The sequence below is a fragment of the Eutrigla gurnardus genome (assembly GCF_963514095.1).
Source record: "Eutrigla gurnardus genome assembly, chromosome: 19".
Classification (NCBI taxonomy): Eukaryota; Metazoa; Chordata; class Actinopteri; order Perciformes; family Triglidae; genus Eutrigla; species Eutrigla gurnardus.
This window is the reverse complement of record NC_139930.1, coordinates 2089040-2111209: the sequence shown is the minus strand read 5'-3', so window position 1 is coordinate 2111209 and position 22170 is coordinate 2089040. Positions and strand designations below refer to the sequence as shown.

The following is a 22170-nucleotide window of genomic DNA, read 5'->3' as shown; positions in this document are numbered from 1 at the left end:
GAACACAGCCAAAATAATTTGACAATGTATTACCAAGAATAAGTCAAGGAAAAAAACAGAAAGTGGCCCGAAGGTCTTTTATTAGCAGATTTTCTTAAGGATGTTTAGAAGCTAGATCTGGTTTAGCATGTCACTGACCTGCAATTATCAGACTACTATATCATTTTGATTTACTTTTGATTAATAGGAATCTTTTTAGGCACAGGTAATGAAATATTTGCCAACAGCTGCTGTCCCAGGCAACACAACAAGTGGCTTTGAAAAACACTGCTATTAAAGAGCCGACTCCCACTAAGTCAGTTAGTATTTGAACAAAATCACATGTATTTTAACTTTCACTCTTCTGTCATTCAAATGAAGATGGGGATGGTGAAACCCTGTTACTTGGTGAAGCCTGTGTCGGTGACCCGGGTCACTGGCAGATACCTGACCCACCAGAAGGGACTGCCCGGTCTGCCTGTCCCCCCTCTGCAGCAGACCTGTGAGCGCTACATCAGGGCCCTGGAGCCCATTGTGGAGGTGGATGAGCTGCAACACACTAAGGAGCTGGTGGACACGTTTCAGAAAGCAGGAGGGGTTGGAGAAAGACTTCAGAGAGGCCTGGAGAAGAGAGCACAAAATACTCAGAACTGGGTGAGCCCTCCGACACTTTGAAAACACCATTATTCCTGCATAGAGAATTACGAGGTGGCAGCCTCCGTCAGATTTTGTCCCACCTCCGGCTCTTGACAAAAACTCCGATGGTCAGGTGTCTTCATCTAGCTGCAGATTTTGCCATCTGTAACAGAGTGGAGTCAAAGTCTGCTACTGACTGACTGACTGACTGATGAATTCACACCATGTCATTGTGCCCACATCTTTAACCTCACAAAAAAATAATAAAAGAAAGCACATTCGGCGATCAGTCATTTGGAGCATGGAAAGCCGATGATGTCATTATTAACCTCCTCTTCACAGCTGTTTAATGTTTTCTAGTTTTATATCACCAGCTGGTTTTTACGACCTTGTGTGCCTGAACGCCGTATTTTACTGACACGATACGCCAGTGTGCGTCTGTTAATATTATTTTAAACTCATTTTGAAATGCTTCAAAAACCGGATGAGTTACCTTCTTTGTAAACAATATTCTGCTAATATAATTAAATTATTTTACAAGATATTTATTCTATCAGTATCTGGTCATATTCTCAGTCTCAAACAGCTAACCATGTCATGCGATGTGCTACTTCAGTGCATTTTAAAGCAACACTTAAGAAGTTTTCCTCTTCGGTCCCCCTACAGGTTGGAAGCGGAATTGTCCATTACTGCCGTCGTAAATAATTTAGCCTACCGCAGCCTACCGTCGCACGTACATTATTTGTTTGTATGCAGAACCGGCTCTGGAAACGATGAACGACTTGAACGATGTCCAGTGACAAGGTAGAGTAGCTAACGCCATAGCTCAGATTAGCTAACATGAGCCATAGCGATAGTTACATATATATTAGCACAATAGCTAACACCTTAGCTAACATGAGCCAATAAAATAATCGACAATGTATTGTACACAGATGCACACTGTTGGAAAAAAAAAAGATTACCGGTATTATTTACAAGTCCAGCAGCAACAAAGCCAAGTCACCATCCGTCTTGCATTTTGTAGCCTCCTTCAGCTCTCGCCAACGAGTGTGAGCCGGTCCGATATTCACTCTCGTTCAAGCTCTTTCTTTGTCATGCTCCCGTTTTCTTTTCTTCGCCTCATCGGACATTATACGCCTCCTTTTCTTTGCAGGCTCTGCCATGACGCCAATTTAAAAACTCCTTAGCTGCAAAGTATCTTCCACGTACCTGCCGGGTGTTCTCCCTCTGATCTCCACGCAGAGCCTCCACCTACCGGCTTTTGTAACGCTTGCCGTAAAGCAGGTCAAATTCGTAGTCTCATTAGAACTACAAAACCGCTACCCGACGAGGCAAAGTTACATAGTGCGGTTACAGCCGATAGACGGCCGCAGAGCGAATGCTGAAGTGCCGTTCACCCGGTTTTGAGGTGATGAACCACTGAAACTATTTTGGAAACATTATTTTAAGGCACTAAAAACTCTTTAGTGTTGCTTTAAGTACAGTGAAACAAATATTACTGAACATCTTCCAGACACTAGCCAACTATATCGGTGTCCTAGTTCAGAGTCCACCCAACGAATTCTTCCCAGCGGCTGAGACGAGGCTGTCTCATCTCAAAGACTGTACTTACTTACTTTGTACTTAAGGTATACTTGCTGAACAGCTACTACTTTACTCAGACGAGGACCTAACACTTGTTTCTACTTTTTCGCTCTTACTTTATCGGCAATGATATGTTGTGGTTTCTTTCTTTCGACAAATGTACTTATTGTAAGTCACATTGGAGAAAAGCGTCTGCTAAATGCCCTAAATGTAAATGTAAAGACGCTCAGGAATGCAGCCTTTTCCTGATTTAGAGGATCCGACTGATGGATCTTTCACAGCCCCAACTTATCTCAAGATTCATTCTGACAATTGGATTTATCAGCATGGCATCTACCAGCTGATCAGCAGCAGGAGATGCAGCAGAATACACTTTCTAAGCTGACATCTGTATACCCTCTATCAGAATATCAAATAAAAAGATCAAATATGTCTCTAGCTACATTTGAATCAGATAACGTAAGCTACTTCTTCTGTGCTCTTTCTTGTCAACCACAGCTGGTTGCTCGGGAACGGCGAACAGCAAATTGTCTGTAGTCAAACCAGAGACTGCTCGCCCTTTTGCTGCCTTGCAGCTCATATAAACCACGAAGGACGCATCCTTCAAAGGATGGACACATGGTCTAGGTCTCATTCTGAGTCAGGGAAAACACTGAAAAGTTATTGTGATGTGGGAATATGACTTATGTCAAATATAATGCCTGTTTGCTTTACTTCTCCACATAATTTCACTGCAAACCTCACTGACATTTGACTTCTTTCCTTTTACTAAACAGCTGCCATGTAGATCTGTTGCTGACTGTCTCTGTGTCTCTAGTTGTCAGACTGGTGGGTGCAGGTGGCTTACCTTGATTACCGGCTGCCTGTGGTGGTTCACTCAAGTCCTGGGTTGGTCCTGCCTCGTATGAACTTCAGTGATAAACAAGGACAGATAAGGTGACACAGTACAGTCTATGGCTATCTGATCTGGATGCACAGTTCACTGGAAGTTAATGCATATCCATGGAGGGTTTAATCGAACCACTTCTGCTCATTGTTGTTTGTATAACAGTTACTATGTTTACATGACTCAGATATTTTGGTTTTATTCCCTGTTCTTACCAACATCATCCATGCTGGTAAGAACAGGGAACAGATCCACCCATCCTCATCACCGGAGCCGGTAAATCCCACGTTCTCTGATGTGTTTGACGGATCGATGCCCTCGCATGTCATTTATCACAGCTGCTTGCAACATTGAGAAAAAAATATTAGTTAGCATGTGGACATGTGTCTTTACCACCTCATGCTGTATCTGTTCAATATCATGCAGCTCCACTGTGTTGGGATCAGTTCTGTCGTTTAAAAGTGTATTTTTTTTTTCAGAAAGCACACTGTTAAACTTTTAGACACTAACTGTGTTTGCACCATTTAACATTCACAGATATATGTCACCTTTAAATAATATAGATTATGTTCTCTCTGTTTAGGTTTTCTGCCAAACTGATAGCAGGTGTTTTGGACTTTAAGACAATGATTGACAAGTAAGTACTGAGCTCATCATTTCTCCTTATCAAGCTTATGTATCTGTTATGTTCAGTTGTAACCAGGGCCTGAAGTTAACTTTTTTTGGCTACCAGCCAAAATAGTTTGTGCCTAAAATAAAGGTGAACGACACAGAAAATGCATAAGAATGGTTGTTGAACTTGTACAAAATACACATTAAAGTGTGTGCAAGTGTTTTTTTTGCCTCTAACTTTAAGTTTTTTGTCCCGATTACAAATGGGTTTGCAGTGTTTCCCCACAGGATTTTTGGAGATTATGGTGGGGGGTAGTGCTGTGCGATATGGACAAAATTTTATATCCCGATAACGATATATATCCCGATATAGTATTTTTTCTTAGAATGTTATATATATATATATATATATATATATATATATATATATATATATATATATATATAAATAAATAAATAAATCACATCTCAGCACTATTTTTGATAACCATGTGAATGAAAGGCAAATGAATGGCACTTTTTTTGACGTAGTCAAGTGGTTGTATTAACACAAGTGTTTTATTTTGAAAAGTTTTATTGTTGAGTATGTACCGAACTTCCTGTTTCGCTATATTTGCCCTGTGCTGAATTGCTGCGCCGCATCCGCCAGAAATAGAAGTCCGTATTTGTTGCGGAGAGCTGCGGACTGCCGGAGCTGAGACGCAGCGGACACGCATGCAGTGGAAATGCGTGTAGCAACAGTGCTAAACAAGTAGCCTACACGTTAAAATTACGATATAAACGACAGAGGGTTATATCCTACAGTAGACATTTTTATATCGTACTACGATATATATCGTAATATCGCACAGCTCTAGTGGGGGGGCTCGTGATCCTCTAGGGGGGTCCGGTGGCATGACCCCCCCGGGAGAACATTTTGAGTCATTTCATTGTAATGCATCAATTTGGTGAATTCTGAGAACCAAAATATCACATATCAATTACTGACCAATTTCTTACAAACTGCTCGTTCTGATCCAAATGTTGACATAATAAATGGGGTTGAGGAGTTTAACCATTCAAGAAAAGATGAAAACAAAAATGACTAAAACACAGTGCTGAGCCTTTATACTATTAGTTTATCATGACTGTTATTATTATTATTATTATTATTATTATTATTATTATTATTATTATTAATAATATAAGTGGGTGACTATTCCTCAGCCTTCCTTGGTGTTTTGGTTTTGACCTCGTTCACATACGTCTCCACTCGCCCATCTCTGAGCGACAGCTGTCAATGAATGTGAATGTATTCTAGCGGAATGTGGTCAGAACAGGCGATGCGATGTGGGCGGGGACGGAGAGAAAATAACTTTAACTTCCTGCGATGCGAGTGAAGCGAGTACCAATCAGAATGTAGAATAGAGATGATTGACAGTTGACGTCAACAGAGACTTCCACAGAGAGTTGCCGCTTGAAGTCGCCGCCGGCGGAAGTGAATGTTTTTTGCCAGCGAGTAGAATTCAGCGAGAACGCAAGTGACGGGCAAGTAGCGACGTATGTGAACGGGGCTATACGCGCATGCACTGTCGAACTCACCAGCTATGGGGAGGTGGGGGGGCGGGTGCTTAACAACACACATTGGCTACCTGATTGGTCAACAACACAACACTTGCTTAGTGTTGTGTTGTCTTATTGGCTACCCGCCGATGTGGCAGGTAGATTGACAGTTCCGCACGCCAATCACAAAAGCTACCCGCATTTGGCGTGCGGGCGGGTGTCAATTTCATGCCCTGGTTGTAACACAGAGATCACATTCACCATATATTTTCTGCCACTGACTGAATTTTTCTAACCATGATGGAAAAAGCATGTCTCTGTATGGTCACAGTGCATTTCTTGGATTGCTGCATTCCCTCCCAGTGAAGCGATTGATTGCAGGACTTTCAGAGAGTCTGGTGAATCCAGTCTCCAGGGTGACAGACATAGTGGGTTCAGAATTCAGAACAAAATAAAAATTGGCATGAGACATCGTCTGTGCAGGGACAATACCAAAAGGTTAAAATACCTTTCAAAACCAACATTTCCATTGCTTTGCTGTATTAACATACATCTAAGCTCCATTTAGAAACCTCAATAGAGGCCTTGAATGTAAAAAGTGACCTTTATGGCTTACTCTGATCCACTTGGCCTGTTTCATATTTACAGAGATGGGGCTGTGTACTAACTGCAGATACAAACAAGGGACAGCTAGAGGACCAACAGGAGATATTCACTGAACAACCGTACTGCAATACAATGACAGACTCCCCCTTTAAATATGCCTGAGGCTTATTATAATTCAAACATTCAATGACAGGTGATAGTTTATGATGTAAATTTTACAACCATGTCTGGCCAAATGGCTGACAACTAGGAAGTCTAAAGCAGCCACTGTTGTTGTATTGTTATTCATAATCCGGCAGCCAAAGTCAACGAGCCTCTGTCTGTCTGCTACACAGAGCACTGTGTGTTTTTGTTCAATGCATAATAATATTGAATATATCACGTGTCCACGTTGCACCAAATTTGTTGCAAAGTACTCTGAGTCTGATTCCACAAAGGACTCCCTTTAGTCACCAGCAGCAGTCCACCTCCCAAGTGTGAAGTAGATCTGACAAGCACTTCTTCAGATGGATGGATTATTTTCTTTACAGTCAGATTGTCAATGATATTGTGTATGATTAGTGTTAATGTCAGAGCTGGCATGTCTTGCAGTGAGACTCTACCAGTTGAGTATCTGGGAGGGGAGGCCCTATGTATGAATCAGTACTACGAGGTCCTGTCGTCCTGCCGGATCCCTGGTCTGAAGAGAGACTTGGTGGTGAACCATTCCAAGAGCTCCAGGCCCCCTAAACACATCACTGTAGTCCACAACTTTCAGGTGAGGAGCACTGGTCAAATTCACACATCTGTATCTGGGCTCCTCTGGGACCAGGGTCCTGTATCGCAGAGTCCAGCTTAGTGTGGCTCTCCTCAGTGCTGCAGGACCCCTGGTATCACTGGGTTTCAGTGGTTCACTCGTCTAGATAGAGTAGTTTAATCACAGTTGGGTGCTTTGTCTCATGAAGAATAAACTATCAGGAATAAGTGAAGTCCATTTGATCTTAATCACAGTTAAAAGTAACACGGTCAACCTTGTGGTTCCTACTGTGGTCCGTCCTTACAGGGTTTAATGGGGGATGGTGCCTTAAAATAATAAAATAATAATATAATAATATTTGGTCACAATATTTGGCCTCCAGTTTGTGGAATAGTTGTTGAGATTGGACCAATTTGCGAGCTTGCACATAATTCACAGGGTTGGTTGAAAACTGACTTGTTACTCCACACATGATGAAGTCATCAACTATATCCATCAGAAAGAGCCAAGTGTCACTGTGGCTTGTGATTATGGCTTTTAATTGACGGACTTATTCCACATAGTTGTCAGTTGCATCTAAACAAAGAGAAACATGATATAAGAAGAGAGTCAAACCAAAGAGAACTGAATAATCCACTAATGTTGCCTGGTGATACAGGTCAGAGTGTCTTCATTCGTTAGCTCTTCTTACTTGAGTTCATATAAAGATAATTTCCTAAACCTGCTCGATGTACTGTATGTTTAAATGAACTGAAGCTGAAATATATGATCAAAGAAGATGTTAAGCAAAGTGTGAAGTAAATGTGAGAATCCTGACTGAGCCTTATTTATTGCCTTTCCTCCACATGGGATCAGTTTTTTGCACTGGAGGTGTACAACAGCGATGGGACTCCACTGACGGCAGATCAGCTATGTGTTCAGCTGGAGAGGATCTGTAGCTCCTCACCACAGACCAGCATGGAGCCCGTCGGCATCCTCACCACCCAGCACCGTGACGTCTGGGGCAAAGCCTACATCAACCTCAGCAAGGGTGAGCTAAGGCAACACTCACATCATCGAAAGGAAGGGCAGGCTGCATGTGATGTTCCTATCCAATCAAATTCACACATGTCCCGCCCCCTTCTCACACAGCGATCCCATAACAGCTTTCTTTCTTCCTTCAAAAAAGAATCAGGGCAATAAAAGGAAAAACATATACCACTTGTTAACAGAGGTTTTATGGGTGCGATATGCGGCGCAAGCATGTCAGTTGGCAAGAGATGAAATTTCAAAGTCCACAGCAACTTTTCATGGGACTTTGAGCTGGTAGAATGTAAAGAAGCTGAAAACAGTGTCTCTGTTTACCAAACGCAGGCTGATACTACGTCTCCTGTTGTACAGCTGTGTACAGCTTGGTGCTATGAGTAGCTGTCACTTCATTTCATCAAAAAGTCTCTCAGAGGGCAAAAGGTGGGACGACTCCAGTTTGAATAGTTGGGATTCATAGCTTGATTGCCACTTCAGTGTGGAGAAACGAATTACTGTAAATCCTCTAATATAGGCCTGCATTCTATTACCGGCCGGTCTCTAACATTGGCTGGTCTCGCTGTCGACGGAGGTAAATAAAGGCTATTATTAGAACCAACGTTTTTCTGGGCAGGCCTCAACATTATGCTTGTGATAGTGACATGCAAGTACCACAGGGGTGCAATGTTTGCTAACAAATCCAAGCCATAGCTACGGCAGTGCTCTCATGTTTTTAACTTAGTTCAGCGTGAGATTTTGGCTGAAGGTACGTGTCCACAGGCAGCGTTATTTCAACACTTCCCATCCATTGTCTATGTAAGAAGCCGTGCAATGCATTCGCGTCGCCCCGAGTTTTGAACGACGGTGCGCCGCCGCCTCCCGCAAGCTCTCGAAAATCTTTTAAACTGACCTTTGTCGATCTAAAATAAAGACAGATTCAGCAACTGCATAGCTCGCATAAAATGTTTTTTCAGAAACACCTTTCGGTGAACTATTGTCGTAAAATAAGAGAAAGTTTCCAAACGAGCCGCCATGTTGGTCGGTTTGAAATCCGGGAGCAGACAGGACAGCTGTGAAAGCGATCGTCCAATCAGGTGCAGCCATGAAGTGTGCGTGTGATTGTATGAAGGAGAGCGCCTGTCAATCATCCTCCTAGTGGCAGCCCACCAAGCGTGCAATACTGGCAAGCGGTAAACGTTGTTTACCGTAATATGGCAGCTGTGGAGCACCTCGTATTTTATAGGTTCACTTCAAATAGACACAAAATCTGGTTTTTATTCATTCTACTGGTAGTCCGTTTTGCTCAAATAGAAATAGGGGCCTGTCTCTAATTCTGGCCTCCTTCCAATAAAGGCCTAGGCCGCGATGCACTTGAGTCAATAAAGGCCCGAGCCTATATTGGAGGATTTACGGTATAACATAGAGGTGAATATGTGAGTTGTAAATAGATATAACATGTGGAAATGTATGTAGGTTTTGAATAAGAACATCATGTGTGTGTCCTTGATGTGCCCAGATAAGACCAACAGAGAATCAGTGTCAGCCATCCAGAGGAGCATCTTCACTCTGTGTTTGGACGGAGCGAAGCCTCAAATGTCTGACGATGAGTCCCGCAGCTGTGCTGCCGTCCAGATGTTGCATGGAGGAGGCAGCCAGTTGAACAGTGGCAACCGCTGGTTTGACAAGACACTGCAGGTGAACCACTCACACATTCCTCACTAACACTTCAACTACGGTCTTTCCACACACCACCTCTCTCTACGGGCTGCAGCTCTGCAACCATGTCTGCAGTTATTCATGCTTGAAGTGCGTTTCTTCAAGTTTACTTGTTTTTCCTTTTTTGCTTATTTCCTAGTAGCGTTGGCTATCATTTAAAAAATGCCTTACTTACACTTAAGAAAGTAGCAGAAGCTCAGACCTGGTATTTCTAAGGACAGGTTGTGACTAGGAGTCCAGTACCACAGCTCTAGTGTGGTTCAGGTTAGACAGCTGGATCAAGTCCTTTAGGACTCTTTATGAAGTCCTTTTTGGACACTTTCTGTGAGTCCACATTTCTGCATTGCCTGACGTAATTACCCACAAATCACAGCGTTGTAACTTAAAGTTGGGGTTACCAGACGTCCCATTCACATTTATACCATTTCAACTCTCGCAGCCTCTCATACTCAACCATTAACCAGGTGACATCCGTTAAGACCCTGAGTGGTCAGGTTTCAAGGCCTATGGGGGTCACTGGGACTGAGACTGGGACTGGGCCTTACACTTGCTCAGAAAGACAACTTCTTCATGTAGAAACGAAACCTCGTCATCATCTTCCTCAGGGGAATGGATGTGATGTACATTCTTATTTTATGTTTTGTTCTCTCAAAGTTTCTGCTGTTTATTTCAGTTTATTGTCGGAGAAGACGGGACATGTGGAGCGAACTATGAGCACGCTCCAGCTGAGGGCCCCCCCATAGTGGCCCTGATCGACCATGTTGTGGAATACACGTAAGTAGGTCGAACAGTCTGCTTTGAATTCTTCTTGTTAGAAAGAGACGGAGAGATTACAGACTTCATTATTGAAATATCACTTTGTTTGAGATAACAGGAGGAAGCCAGAGATGACTCCGTCTCCCATGATGCCTCTGCCCATGCCCACGAAACTGCAATTCAACATCACGCCTGAGATCAAGAAGGACATCGAGGAGGCCAAGCACGCCATGAACATGTGAGGGCCAATCTTATGTCCATGCTCAGTGACCAGTAGAACAAATAAGTAGGTTCATTAGTTCATGTCGTTGGAGAACACAGAGACATGCTGACATCCTGACATGTCTCCCACAACAGACTGGCCCAGGACCTGGATACGAGGGTCATGGTATTTGGACACTTTGGGAAAAACGTCCCAAAGGCCCACAAGATGAGCCCTGATGCTTTCATACAGATGGCGTTACAGCTGGCGTACTACAGGTGAGATGCTGAAGAGCCACGCTAACTAGAGCGCTTCATGAAAACCTTTATCACACAGTTGGGCGTCACAAATCTGTGTGTAAACTGTTCACAGAGGGAAATGTACGTGTGTTTTGGCATTCATCACAAAAGCTGGTAGCTCTGAACTTTTTGTAGCTACCAACCAAATGTCTCTCTCTGCCTCTGACTGCTCGTAGATCAGGAATGTTAATGTGTTCTTTGCCCTGTTATGTTCACAATATGCAGATGCCTTTAGAACATGTATTTTAAACATGACAAATGAACATTTCATAAATGAGACACAATGCGTGTATCATTTATTTTTTGTTTTTTGAAAGACTTGGTACATGGTGTGTTCTTTTATATGATGGAGTCAAAATATAGAAATGATATAATACAAGCAACACAAAACAAGCACCAAAGGAAAAACATGTCATAGATGTCATGAGTCCTACTACATGATGCTACATAGTCATAGAGGAGACTGAAGTCTATTTATTTCTGTAGTCCCAGGACCAGTTCAGGGAGGCTCCCCTTCATCCTGATATATTTAGTTGACCTCTAACAAACATGGAGCACATCATCTCCCTGATAAAATGTTTTGCGGCTGAATGTTCATGGCGAGTCGTCGCTTTCCTCTTCCCTGCGTTTTATTGGCCTTTTTTTTTTATTTATTTTGCGTCACCACCAGCAGACAGATTCATCACAGCGTCTGTCCCGTTTCTTGGCAGGATGTACCAGTCCTGCTGTGCCACTTATGAAAGTGCCTCCCTACGAATGTTCAGACTGGGACGCACGGATACAATCAGATCAGCCTCAAGCGCCTCAGCCGCCTTCGTCAAGGCCTTCGATGACGCCACCAGACAGGTCAGTTAAATGGGATGTGCAACTGTGACATGGTAGTACTTCATCAATCAATGTAGAGAGGCTATAGAATATGAATTACACAAACACGACTCACAAAAAGTTAGGGATATTCGGCTTTCAGGTGAAATTTCAGGATGAACCTAAAATGCACTTTAACCTTTACAGATGAACTTAATTTGACCTTCTCTAAACGTTTGAATGCTCATGTCCAACTGTTCAATGTTTCAGTACTTTTGGCACAACTTGCTGTTCTCTAACACGGAGCTGAACGACAGCATTAGCAACAGCTGTTTGATCCTTGAATCGACCAATCAATGTCCTGGTTCAATTAGAATCTGTATTTAAACATCGTCTTCATCATGCTGTTCACATGTTGACATCATGAGACCAAGACGACACCTAAGTGATCAACAGCACCTCGCCATGCGAGGCTTCAAACAGGATGTTGTCAGAGGGGAGTGGCCAATGAGCTTAGAGAGTCACAGAGTGTCATCAGCAGGTTGCTACAGAGACACGGAGGACTGGAAAAGTCCCAGAAAGCAGAGACGTGGACATCCTTTGGTCACATGACAAGTTATTGAGACATTGACATGTTTTGTTGGTATACCCACCACCGCTGCTGGCTTTTGTTTCAATAAATAGTTTGAGAGGAGGAAATCACCATTGCATGCTTTTACTTAAATGCCCTGCTTTCATGATATAATATCACTGTAGCATGAACTCTTTACATTTTCCATAAATATCACCCGAAAACTAAATATCCCTAACTTTTTGTGAGTAGGGTATGTTTGTCAATTTAAAAGATAATTTTTCAAGTCCAGAAACTCTCAATTTTGCGTAGTATAATTTAGTATTGTAAGAAACCACTCCATGAACTTCATCTCACACAAGGTACGGCACCAACATGGCCGTAGCTCTTCTTGCTAGCTAGCTAGCTAACTTAGCTACGTTCCTTCACTAATGTAACGTTATCTTAGCTGATGTGTTTTATGCAGCGACTCTTTTTATCAGCAGGAAGAGAAAGAAGGAGAGAGACCTGTTGTTAGTGTGAGTAACATTACATCCTGGTACCCAACACACAGAGAGACCTGTTGTCATAGTAACGTAACATCCTGGTACCCAACACACAGAGCGACCTGTTGTTATAGTAACGTTACATCCTGGTACCCAACACACAGAGAGACCTGTTGTTATAGTAACGTTACATCCTGGTACCCAACACACAGAGAGACCTGTTGTTATAGTAAAGTTACATCCTGGTACCCAACACACAGAGAGACCTGTTGTTATAGTAACGTTACATCCTGGTACCCAACACACCGAGAGACCTGTTGTTATAGTAACGTTACATCCTGGTACCCAACACACTTGGAGACCTGTTATTATAGTAACGTTACATCCTGGTACCCAACACACAGAGAGACCTGTTGTTATAGTAACGTTACATCCTGGTACCCGACACACAGAGAGACCTGTTGTTATAGTAACGTTACATCCTGGTACCCAACACACAGAGAGACCTGTTGTTATAGTAACGTTACATCCTGGTACCCAACACACAGAGAGACCTGTTGTTATAGTAACGTTACATCCTGGTACCCAACACACAGAGAGACCTGTTATAGTAACGTTACATCCTGGTACCCAATACACAGAGAGACCTGTTGTTATAGTAACGTTACATCCTGGTACCCAACACACAGAGAGACCTGTTGTTATAGTAACGTTACATCCTGGTACCCAACACACAGAGAGACCTGTTGTTATAGTAACGTTACATCCTGGTACCCAACACACAGAGAGACCTGTTGTTATAGTAACGTTACATCCTGGTACCCAACGCACAGAGCGACCTGTTGTTATAGTAACGTTACATCCTGGTACCCAACACACAGAGAGACCTGTTGTTATAGTAACGTTACATCCTGGTACCCAACACACAGAGAGACCTGTTGTTATAGTAACGTTACATCCTGGTACCCAACACACAGAGAGACCTGTTATAGTAACGTTACATCCTGGTACCCAACACACAGAGAGACCTGTTGTTATAGTAACGTTACATCCTGGTACCCAACACACCGAGAGACCTGTTGTTATAGTAACGTTACATCCTGGTACCCAACACACTTGGAGACCTGTTATTATAGTAACGTTACATCCTGGTACCCAACACACAGAGAGACCTGTTGTTATAGTAACATTACATCCTGGTACCCAACACGCAGAGAGACCTGTTGTTATAGTAACGTTACATCCTGGTACCCAACACACAGAGAGACCTGTTATTATAGTAACGTTACATCCTGGTACCCAACACACAGAGAGACCTGTTATTATAGTAACGTTACATCCTGGTACCCAACACACAGAGAGACCTGTTATTATAGTAACGTTACATCCTGGTACCCAACACACAGAGAGACCTGTTATTATAGTAACGTTACATCCTGGTACCCAACACACTTGGAGACCTGTTATTATAGTAACGTTACATCCTGGTACCCAACACACAGAGAGACCTGTTATTATAGTAACGTTACACCCTGGTACCCAACACACAGAGAGACCTGTTATAGTAACGTTACATCCTGGTACCCAACACACTTGGAGACCTGTTATAGTAACGTTACATCCTGGTATCCAACACACTTGGAGACCTGTTATTATAGTAACGTTACACCCTGGTACCCAACACACAGACAGACCTGTTGTTATAGTAACGTTACATCCTGGTACCCAACACACAGACAGACCTGTTGTTATAGTAACGTTACATTCTGGTACCCAACACGCAGAGAGACCTGTTGTTATAGTAACGTTACATCCTGGTACCCAACACGCAGAGAGACCTGTTGTTATAGTAACGTTACATCCTGGTACCCAACACACAGAGAGACCTGTTGTTATAGTAACGTTACATCCTGGTACCCAACACACAGAGAGACCTGTTGTTATAGTAACGTTACATCCTGGTACCCAACACACAGAGAGACCTGTTGTTATAGTAACGTTACATCCTGGTACCCAACACACAGAGAGACCTGTTGTTATAGTAACGTTACATCCTGGTACCCAACACACAGAGAGACCTGTTGTTATAGTAACGTTACATCCTGGTACCAACACACAGAGAGACCTGTTGTTATAGTAACGTTACATCCTGGTACCCAACACACAGAGAGACCTGTTATAGTAACGTTACATCCTGGTACCCAACACACAGAGAGACCTGTTGTTATAGTAACGTTACATCCTGGTACCCAACACACAGAGAGACCTGTTGTTATAGTAACGTTACATCCTGGTACCCAACACACAGAGAGACCTGTTGTTATAGTAACGTTACATCCTGGTACCCAACACACAGAGAGACCTGTTATAGTAACGTTACATCCTGGTACCCAATACACAGAGAGACCTGTTGTTATAGTAACGTTACATCCTGGTACCCAACACACAGAGAGACCTGTTGTTATAGTAACGTTACATCCTGGTACCCAACACACAGAGAGACCTGTTGTTATAGTAACGTTACATCCTGGTACCCAACACACAGAGAGACCTGTTGTTATAGTAACGTTACATCCTGGTACCCAACGCACAGAGCGACCTGTTGTTATAGTAACGTTACATCCTGGTACCCAACACACAGAGAGACCTGTTGTTATAGTAACGTTACATCCTGGTACCCAACACACAGAGAGACCTGTTGTTATAGTAACGTTACATCCTGGTACCCAACACACAGAGAGACCTGTTATAGTAACGTTACATCCTGGTACCCAACACACAGAGAGACCTGTTGTTATAGTAACGTTACATCCTGGTACCCAACACACCGAGAGACCTGTTGTTATAGTAACGTTACATCCTGGTACCCAACACACTTGGAGACCTGTTATTATAGTAACGTTACATCCTGGTACCCAACACACAGAGAGACCTGTTGTTATAGTAACATTACATCCTGGTACCCAACACGCAGAGAGACCTGTTGTTATAGTAACGTTACATCCTGGTACCCAACACACAGAGAGACCTGTTATTATAGTAACGTTACATCCTGGTACCCAACACACAGAGAGACCTGTTATTATAGTAACGTTACATCCTGGTACCCAACACACAGAGAGACCTGTTATTATAGTAACGTTACATCCTGGTACCCAACACACAGAGAGACCTGTTATTATAGTAACGTTACATCCTGGTACCCAACACACTTGGAGACCTGTTATTATAGTAACGTTACATCCTGGTACCCAACACACAGAGAGACCTGTTATTATAGTAACGTTACACCCTGGTACCCAACACACAGAGAGACCTGTTATAGTAACGTTACATCCTGGTACCCAACACACTTGGAGACCTGTTATAGTAACGTTACATCCTGGTATCCAACACACTTGGAGACCTGTTATTATAGTAACGTTACACCCTGGTACCCAACACACAGACAGACCTGTTGTTATAGTAACGTTACATCCTGGTACCCAACACACAGACAGACCTGTTGTTATAGTAACGTTACATTCTGGTACCCAACACGCAGAGAGACCTGTTGTTATAGTAACGTTACATCCTGGTACCCAACACGCAGAGAGACCTGTTGTTATAGTAACGTTACATCCTGGTACCCAACACACAGAGAGACCTGTTGTTATAGTAACGTTACATCCTGGTACCCAACACACAGAGAGACCTGTTGTTATAGTAACGTTACATCCTGGTACCCAACACACAGAGAGACCTGTTGTTATAGTAACGTTACATCCTGGTACCCAACACACAGAGAGACCTGTTGTTATAGTAACGTTACATCCTGGTACCCAACACACAGAGAGACCTGTTGTTATAGTAACGTTACATCCTGGTACCAACACACAGAGAGACCTGTTGTTATAGTAACGTTACATCCTGGTACCCAACACACAGAGAGACCTGTTATAGTAACGTTACATCCTGGTACCCAACACACAGAGAGACCTGTTGTTATAGTAACGTTACATCCTGGTACCCAACACACAGAGAGACCTGTTGTTATAGTAACGTTACATCCTGGTACCCAACACACAGAGAGACCTGTTGTTATAGTAACGTTACATCCTGGTACCCAACACACAGAGAGACCTGTTGTTATAGTAACGTTACATCCTGGTACCCAACACACAGAGAGACCTGTTATAGTAACGTTACATCCTGGTACCCAACACACTTGGAGACCTGTTATAGTAACGTTACATCCTGGTATCCAACACACTTGGAGACCTGTTATTATAGTAACGTTACACCCTGGTACCCAACACACAGACAGACCTGTTGTTATAGTAACGTTACATCCTGGTACCCAACACACAGACAGACCTGTTGTTATAGTAACGTTACATTCTGGTACCCAACACGCAGAGAGACCTGTTGTTATAGTAACGTTACATCCTGGTACCCAACACGCAGAGAGACCTGTTGTTATAGTAACGTTACATCCTGGTACCCAACACACAGAGAGACCTGTTGTTATAGTAACGTTACATCCTGGTACCCAACACACAGAGAGACCTGTTGTTATAGTAACGTTACATCCTGGTACCCAACACACAGAGAGACCTGTTGTTATAGTAACGTTACATCCTGGTACCCAACACACAGAGAGACCTGTTGTTATAGTAACGTTACATCCTGGTACCCAACACACAGAGAGACCTGTTGTTATAGTAACGTTACATCCTGGTACCAACACACAGAGAGACCTGTTGTTATAGTAACGTTACATCCTGGTACCCAACACACAGAGAGACCTGTTATAGTAACGTTACATCCTGGTACCCAACACACAGAGAGACCTGTTGTTATAGTAACGTTACATCCTGGTACCCAACACACAGAGAGACCTGTTGTTATAGTAACGTTACATCCTGGTACCCAACACACAGAGAGACCTGTTGTTATAGTAACGTTACATCCTGGTACCCAACACACAGAGAGACCTGTTGTTATAGTAACGTTACATCCTGGTACCCAACACACAGGGAGACCTGTTACCTCCCTGTTGGTGAAACTCTTTACTAGGACAGATGTACAGTCTGATACTTCAGTTAAAACACAACATGAGACTTTCTGGGCTTTTCATGAATTATCTTTTAATTGACAAACATCATATGTGTAATTCGTGGTACAGTTTGAATGGGATGAATACATTTGTTTTCTGTGTCTGTTGACTACTATACATATTTATTCTGAAATCAGGTCCCATGGTGGACACAGGAAGGGGCGGGCCTTGGCCTCTCTATACTTGATTTTAATTACACATGTATGATGGTTACCCCACATATAAAATAGGTAGATCAAGACAAAGTGGTGATTTATAATGATGAGTCCAACTTATTTTTCTAATCTTACAGATAAAGTTTGAGGTCAACAGATATTTGAACATTGTTCAACATTAAACAACTATAAGATGTGTGTAATCGTCCTTCTTTTTCACAGAACACAGAGAAACTTGATCTATTGGAGAAAGCTGTGAAGGCACACAGGTGGTATACTAACATGGTGAGTAGGTGGCAGAGTTAATAATAATAATGGACTTATTTCATGTAGTACACTTTTAAATACAAACAAAATATCAAGGTGCTTCACATAGAGGTTAAAACAATTATAGTACAATGTTAAAACTAAAGATTTTACACACAAGACCCAAGTTTGAAAGTAAAACAAAAATGAGAGACATCTGCTGATATTCCATATGTTTTTAAAGGTGAATTTATCTATCACGTCTCTTCTTCCATTAAAAAACATCAATGTGCCTCACTGTTTGGACTCGGTACCATGTATTAATTCTCACTAGAGCACCATGTGTGGATTCATCCACTGCTGAAAGTAATCCCACACAAACACTCTGTTTCCTCCGGTTTGAGTAATGTTTGGTGACTGTACTATGTGTGTCCTGCTGAGTGTTAACAATAAGACAACTGCAGAGTAATGCCAACCTTCCAACATCCCAACAGGCGATCAGTGGCCAGGCCATAGACAGACACCTCCTGGGCCTAAAGATGGTGGCTGTTGAGGAAAATCTATCCATACCTGACATCTACACAGACGCCTCCTATGCCAAAGCCTTAAACTACAAGTTATCTACCAGTCAGGTAGGGCTGGACCATTTTCTATCATATTTTTCCCCACCCAACCTAATCAAATTTAGCCAAAATCTGACAACACTATATGCCAGATTTATGCACAAGCACGGATACGCAACGTGGACATGACGTAGAGTCAACAGGCCTTTCAGCTCGTCATGGCTTGGTGCTCCACTCAAATCCCCCCGCTTTCAAGCCAATATTTAACTGGAAATACTGTTGATGACATGGGCAGGTACATGTACATGACAGGATGGCCAGAGCAGTGGCCATTTGTATCTGTATAATTGCCATTGGCCGTTATAGTGGGACAATTGTGTATAAAGTAATAAGCAATATACGTCAAGCGTTCGACCGCGGAGGTGAGGTTTTCCAGCGACGACCATCAGTGGTTAGGTTCAGTAAAACTGAGCAACGCTTCATCCACACTCTGATCTCACCATAGGAAACAACATTGATATTCTCAGATGAACTAGTTAACACAAGATGTAAATGCAGCTGATTTTAGATTAGTCATAACTTCTACATATACCCTCTTCTCTGATGGTTCTAGGTTCCTATGTGAGTTCTCTGTCTGGTTCATAAATGTAGGCTTAATGTTTTTATTTATGAATCATGAATGATCATTTGTGTTATTACTACATTTTCCACTGTCACTGTGACAGCCCAATCAAGCTCCTTGGATTGGTTAGTCAATTATAGCGGACTGTAGCGGATTAAAGCAGACCGTAGTGGACTGTAGTGGACCACAGTGGACTAAAAAGAACCATAGATGGGACATGTGCCTCATGTATTCAACACCATGACTAAAACGAACTAACCGCTCCATGGTCCTTTCTTCAGGTACCTTCCCAGACTGACTGCGTCATGTGTTTTGGACCAGTCGTTCCCAACGGATACGGCGTCTGCTACAATCCTATGAACAACCACATCAACTTTGCTGTGTCATCTTTCAACACCTGTAAAGAAACGAGTGCAGCACATCTGGCCAAGGCTGTGGAGGGGGCACTGTTGGATATGAGGTCACTGCTGGAACAGACCCCTAAAGCCAGACTCTGAAGGTCCTCCAGACACTGAAGATTCCCTGGAAGATGAAATGAATGAATGCAAGTCTGAATCAGATTGAATGTGATTGAGTTTCTTTTAGATTGAAGTGAGGAGGTGGGGTTTACCTCCATGTAGACACATGGTTTCACCAATCAAATCACCATTGCTGCTTTGTACATGTTGAAGTCCCAGATCCACCAGGAACCTAAACTCCGTCCTGTCTGGGTTCATGACATCATCCAGAGGTGCTCGGTTGATTTCACCAAGCTGGATTCACTGGATCTAACAAGACCCACGTGGGCTGGTTTACCACAGCTGGAGGAACCCAGAATCAACTATTTATCTGTGATTTAATATTAATAACCAGATGAAAAGGATGCTGAAATAACTCCATAAAGATGTTGATCAGTAACAAGTGTGAAGTCATGCTTTGTTAGGTCTGTCTGAAGACCACAAGCTTTTTAAATGCTGGTTTTCTGAATGGAGTCTGGTTGATGGTGCTAGGCTATGCTAACATTGTAGCTGCTCCATCAACACTCCAAATAAGGTCATCTAGACAAATAATTGTTGTTTGGACCACAGACAGTCTCTGGTTTCTCCACATAGTCTGGTCTGGTCTCTGGACTAATGTGAGCTACTATCTAGACCTCAGGGGGACCACAGACCCAGGAGACAACATCTGGTTCCTCCATTTAGGATTCAGCAACGTTAGAACTTCAGGTGACATTCAGCTTCATTGCCGTGAACGTGTCCAGCGTGGTTTATTGTGCAGGTTTGATTCCTCCGTTGCTCCACTCTATGGAACCCGCCAGATGTCACATGGTAGAATAATACAGGTGTGAAAATCAGAGCGCACAGATTCATCTCCAGTCTCCAGTACAGATAATGTATTTATACATGTCCGTTTACAGTGTATTCAGTATATACAGAAGCATGCTAGCCATTATACATTTCTATTTACAAACACCTCCTGGCCTCTTCTTTGTGCTCACAAGTAAATGATGCATTAGCAATCCAATAAGATTTGTGCAGCTGTCTATTATATGAAGAATAATGGATTTTCTACATTTTAAAGCATCCTAATTAATAATCATGTTTTCATTTAAAGGTTAAAAAGCTTACATAACAAATGATATGATCTTGTTTCTATCTACATCCATACACCTTTTTATTCTGACGGTCAGTATCAGAAGTCCCATAGCTGCAATCAAGACGTCTTTACTGACCATTTTAAATGTTTTGCAGGTAAAATATGCATCATGCAGTAAAATCCCTTAATATAATTAGTAATCTGTGCGCTCACATTTCCACAAACATGTTCTAATATAGAATCAACATCTAGAGTCTTTGTGAAGATATAGTGTAGTAATGTCTCCCTCATTAATCATTAATATATATCATTAATATAACTATAGTTCATGTACAGCAACAGGACTGTTAGCTCTGTCAGCACTGCTGCCTTGTTAGCACGTTAGCTGCTAGTCATCGGCTAGTAGTCCATGTTGAGAGAGACACAGTCGGTTGATGAGTTCTGAATGAATCTTTACATTGTCTACCATATGACTCCCGGTGGGTGACGGTGTTGCATTCTGCATTGATGTATTTTTTTTTTTTTTCATAGTAGATTTAAAGTACAAGTCTGAATTGAATCTTGAAATCTTCATTGATTTTGGTTTGATTTTAAAGCCGCCATGTTTGAAATTATGTAATATTGCCTTGTTTTTGCGACCTGCCAAGCCACACAAAATGTATTTTCAGAAGATTTGTAAATTGGAAAATCACTGAATGAACAGATGCCTCCACATGACTGACTGTTGGCCCGTTCATCCATGTGTGTTGTCAGCTAGCACACAGCAGGTGTTACTACTGAATGTCGAAATAAGGCTGCAGATATTGGGAGGTTGTTAAATTGTTCAAAACTTGCACTTCCTGTTGTAGCGTTATTTGCTTTCAGCACCATCTCAACGCATCACTGACACAGATGATGAACTCTGGAAACATGAGATTTTGTAGACAATAACTAATCAGATATGCTGACTAGCTGACCATGTTACATGTAACACACTTTAATAACATTTACATTTAGGGCATTTAGCAGATGCTTTTGTCCAAAGCGAGTAAAGTAGTAGCTGTTTAGCAAGGATACCTTACAGTGCTATGATCAAAGTGCTATAGGTAAGAACATTGAAGTGCTATCTTTTTTGGGGGGGGGGGGGGGGGGGGGGGGTGTTAGTGGGTAATGCTATGCAGAGTCTAGGTGAAGTCTGAACAGGTGAGTCTTTTGTTTTGGAAGATGGCAAGTGACTTTCACGTGTAAATGCAAAGACATCATGTCATCATCCACTTACAGGTCATAGGCAAAAACACTGGAGCCATACATTTCCCATAATGCCACAGGATAGCATGTTCCACTTTCCGTCTGACATCACATACTTTTTCTTTAAACTTTAGAACGTACTGTTGCATACAGCTGCGACTTACTGTTTCCTCTTAACAACATGCCAACTTGAACTTTGACCCTTTGCTCAGATATCTCCTGTGCAAAGGATTGTGGGTCAGATTGGCCAGAAAGCACGCTG

At 42.4% G+C, this 22170-nt stretch overlaps 1 protein-coding gene across 1 annotated transcript; it reads left to right on the top strand.

Moving 5' to 3' along the window:
- The first annotated feature begins 365 nt into the window (after window positions 1-365).
- Window positions 366-21395, top strand: crata (carnitine O-acetyltransferase a). The gene is made up of 13 exons (XM_084035459.1): window positions 366-633; window positions 3020-3138; window positions 3672-3725; window positions 6440-6605; window positions 7440-7614; window positions 9106-9284; window positions 9979-10079; window positions 10180-10299; window positions 10419-10541; window positions 11273-11408; window positions 17898-17960; window positions 18416-18553; window positions 19388-21395. The coding sequence occupies exons 1-13, from the start codon at window positions 367-369 to the stop codon at window positions 19601-19603; spliced, it is 1857 nt and encodes a 618-aa protein (XP_083891585.1). The 5' UTR covers window position 366; the 3' UTR covers window positions 19604-21395.
- Window positions 21396-22170: the final 775 nt, after the last annotated feature.